The 3,839-nt window shown below is 44.8% G+C and overlaps 1 protein-coding gene across 6 annotated transcripts in view; it reads right to left on the bottom strand.

The window, feature by feature from the left end:
- The window catches only part of EXD1 (exonuclease 3'-5' domain containing 1), a 46,904-nt gene that overhangs the window by 5,319 nt on the left and 37,746 nt on the right, over positions 1–3,839 (bottom strand). For all 6 annotated transcript variants that reach the window (XM_017895444.1, XM_017895445.1, XM_017895446.1 and 3 more), the window contains 2 exons: positions 3,453–3,596; positions 2,005–2,196 (listed from right to left, as the gene is read on the bottom strand). In XM_017895444.1, the coding sequence (XP_017750933.1) occupies positions 2,005–2,196; positions 3,453–3,596 (336 nt within the window). The remainder of the gene's footprint in view (positions 1–2,004; positions 2,197–3,452; positions 3,597–3,839) is intronic.

The following is a 3,839-nucleotide window of genomic DNA, read 5'->3' as shown; positions in this document are numbered from 1 at the left end:
TTTGGGGCCCTGAGAAACTGTAGTTTATTGGGTAAGTGAAAGTGTTGTATACATGTGTTATTTTCAAATTAGTGTAATGAACCCGAGATCTAAAGTACACTTGGGGAATCCCTTCCTTCCACTCTCCTCCCCTCCCCTCCCCTTCCCTTTCCTCTCATTTATTTTCTTTTCTTTTTCAGACAGTGTTTCTGCTGGTCACCCAGGCTGGAGTGCAGCGGCAGAATTTCGGCTCACTGCAACCCCCACCTCCTGGGTTCAAACGATTCTCCTGCCTCAGTCTCCCAAGTAGCTGGGACTACAGGTGCCCACGACCATGCCCAGCTAATTTTTGTATTTTTTGTAGAGACGGGGTTTCACCACGTTTGCCAGGCTTATTTCAAACTCTTGACCTCAGGTGATCATCAGCCTTGGCCTCCCAAAGTGCTGGGATTACAGGCGTGAGCCACCGAAGCCGGCCCCGGCCCTTTTTTTTTGAGACGATCATTGTTAATATTCATAGTATGCTTGAAAAATGATTGCAATTTTCAGTTTAATAGTTTAAGCTTTTCCTTTTTTTCTTTTCTTTTCTTTTCTTTTTTTTTTTGAGACAGAGTCTTGCTCTGTCACCCAGGCTGGAATACAGTGGTGTGATCTCAGCTCACTGCAACCTCCACCTCCCGGGTTCAAGCTGTTCTCCTGCCTCAGCCTCCCGAGTAGCTGGGATTACAGGCATGTGGCACCACACCTGGTTCATTTTTTGTATTTTTAGTAGAGATGGGATTTCATCATGTTGGCCAGGCTGGTCTCAAACTCCTGACCTCAGACCTATAGTTTTTTACATCTCTCTGCTGCATAAGAATAAATATGGGTGGCCAGGCGCGGTGGCTCATGCCTGTAATCTCAGCACTTTGGGAGGCAGAGGTGGGCAGATCACAAGGTCAGGAGATTGAGCCCACGGTGAAACCCCATCTCTACTAAAAAATACAAAAAAAAAAAAATTAGCTAGGCGCGGTGGTGGGCACCTGTAGTCCCAGCTACTTGGGAGGCTGAGACAGGAAAATGGCTGAACCCGGGAGGCAGAGCTTGCAGTGAGCCAAGATTGTGCCACTGCACTCCAGCCTGGGCGACAGAGCAAGACTCCATCTCAAAAAAAAAAAAAAGAATAAATATGGAGGCCAGGCATGGTGGCTTATGCCTGTAATCCCAGCACTTTGGGGGGCCGAGGCAGGCTAATCACCTAAGGTCAGGAGTTCAAGACCAGTCTGGCCAACATGGTAAAACCCTGTCTCTACTAAACATACAAAAATTAGCCGGGCATGGTGGCAGGTGCCTGTAATCCTAGCTACTCAGGAGGCTGAGGCAGGAGAATTCCTTGAACCCGGGAGGCTGAGGCTACAGTGAGCTGAGATCATACCACTGCATTCCAGGCTGGGTGACAGAGCGAGACTGCATCTCAAAAAATAAAAATAGGCTGGGCGTGGTGGCTCACACCTGTAATCCCAGCACTTTGGGAGGCCAAGGTGGGCGTATCACAAGGTCAGGAGTTTGAGAACAGCCTGGCCAACATGGTGAAACCCTGTCTCTACTAAAAATACAAAACTTAGCCAGGCGTGGTGGCAGGTGCCTGTAATCCCAGCTACTCAGGAGGCTGAGGCAGGAGAATTGCTGGAACCCAAGAGGTGGAGTTTTCAGTGAGCTGAGATCACGTCATTGTACTCCAGCCTGGGTGACAGAGTGAGACTCCGTCTCAAAAAAATAAATAAATAAAATAAAATAAAATAAAATAAAAACATGGAAATATTAAACTTACCCATTCGTAGACAGAAATATTTCCTAGAAACCTAACTTAATATTATAAAAAGTTGAGGGAATGGATCATGTCCAAGCTGTTGCCCCTTCAAGAGTATTTATCACCAAGTTGACCCCATAAAAACTATTGCAGCTATGAAGAAAGGGTGTCACTGTGTCTGCCTTCCTTGAGAAGAAGGCAGAAAGGAGGTCCTGAAGACAGACAGCTGCACCTACCTCGGTGCCTCCAAGCCGGTCTGCAGACCCTTCGCGATACATGTTTAGGTAACCATCCACCAGGGTGGTTAGGTCAGACATCATCTCATCTAGGAGTGCTAAGCGAAGAGGTAACAGGTAGGTAGCTTCCAGGGCCAAAATTTTCAGTAGAGAGGGTGACACAGGTCGGATGAACCATACTTCTGGATTTTCCTGGAGACAATAAAACAGTTTCCGCTGAATAGTAAGCAAAATTTTAAAGAAAATAACTGTTTAAGGCCAGGCGCAGTGGCTCATGCCTGTAATCCCAGCACTTTGGGAGTCTGAGATGGGTGGATCACAAGGTCAAGACATAGAGACCATCCTGGCTAACATGGTGAAACTCCATCTCTACTAAAAATGCAAAAATTAGCCAGGTGTGGTGGTGCGTGCCTGTAGTCTCAGCTACTCAGGAGGCTGAGACAGGAGAATCGCTTTAACCTGGGAGGCAGAGGTTGCAGTGAGCTGAGATCGCCCCACGGCACTCCAGCCTGGTGACAGAGTGAGACTCAAGAAAAGAACTGTTTAAAGTGTTGCTTAATTTAAGACACTATTGTTTTCTTCTGTTATTACCTTCTACTTTCACACTATTGATAGCCTTTGAGCATACACATGCTTTGCACACATACTCCTACATTAACAGTGTGTGTGTAACAGAGAAAGAGAGGAGTAGAGGTTGGTCAATCAAGACTTCTCAAAGCCAGAGGCAGCAAACTTGATAATGTGAACGGAACTGCAGCCAATACAATTATGCCCTAAGTTTGGCATGCAAGGATGTCAGAAGCTAAAGAAAATTTACTTTACTTTGGGAGAAATAACTAGGGTGATTTTTGTTCCATTGCCTTGATCCAAATTCTCACAAAAATTTCCCCCTTGTCCCAGCTAGAAAATTTATTTAAAAGTGCTTATTTTATTTATTTATTTATTGTTTTTTGAGACGGAGTCTCACTGTGTTGCCCAGGCTGGAGTGCAGTGGCACGATCTCAGCTCACTGCAATGTCCGCTGCCTCCGCCCCCAACTCCTGCCTCAGCCTCCCGAGTGGCTGAGATTACAGATGCCTGCCACCATGCCCAGTTAATTTTTGTATTTTTAGTAGAGATGAGATTTCACCATGTTAGTCAGGCTGGTCTTGAACTCCTGACCTCAGGTGATCCGCCCACCTCAGCCTCCCAAAGTGCTGGGATTACAGGCGTGAGCCACTGAGCCCGGCCTAAGAGTGCTTTTTAATTGATAGCCAGCAAATCTGGATCCTGGCTTTTATCCACTTGAGACCAGATATAAACTGTTCCCATTTGGCACAGTTAAGATTTTGGCAATGTTCATATGATTACATGGCAGCTGTCATTTTTCTGTATAACAGGCTGATAATACCGCTCAGAAAACACTTGAAAAAAAGATAATGTCATACACGACATCCTTTAACACTCACCTGAATCAGTTTTTGTCTCTTTTCTAGAAAGGAGAGATATTTAGGGGCTACTTTAAGGTGTTTAATTAAAGTCTCCTGCAAAGTAGTGATGCAGTTTGGAAGATAGCCACCCGTTTCCATGGAAAACTGAAGTACATCTGCTACCTGTGGTATTTTAAAAAGACAGAGTAGTTGAATATATACAGAGAGCTATCTCATGCCAGAAATATATTTAGAGAAATGTCTAAATAACATTTTCCCCAAGGACCCACACAATAGACCATGTCATCAGGAAATTTAAAGTTGTTCAGTCAACTTATTCTGAAAAATGGGGGGAAAAAAACCGGAATAAAAGCTCAATTTCTTTTTTTTTTCTTTTTTTTTTTTTTTTTTTGAGGTGGAGTCTTG

The sequence above is a fragment of the Rhinopithecus bieti genome, unplaced genomic scaffold (genome assembly GCF_001698545.2).
Source record: "Rhinopithecus bieti isolate Rb0 unplaced genomic scaffold, ASM169854v2 scaffold_26426, whole genome shotgun sequence".
Taxonomy (NCBI): Eukaryota; Metazoa; Chordata; class Mammalia; order Primates; family Cercopithecidae; genus Rhinopithecus; species Rhinopithecus bieti.
Note: the sequence above shows the minus strand (reverse complement) of the source record. Positions and strands in the feature narration are given on the sequence as shown.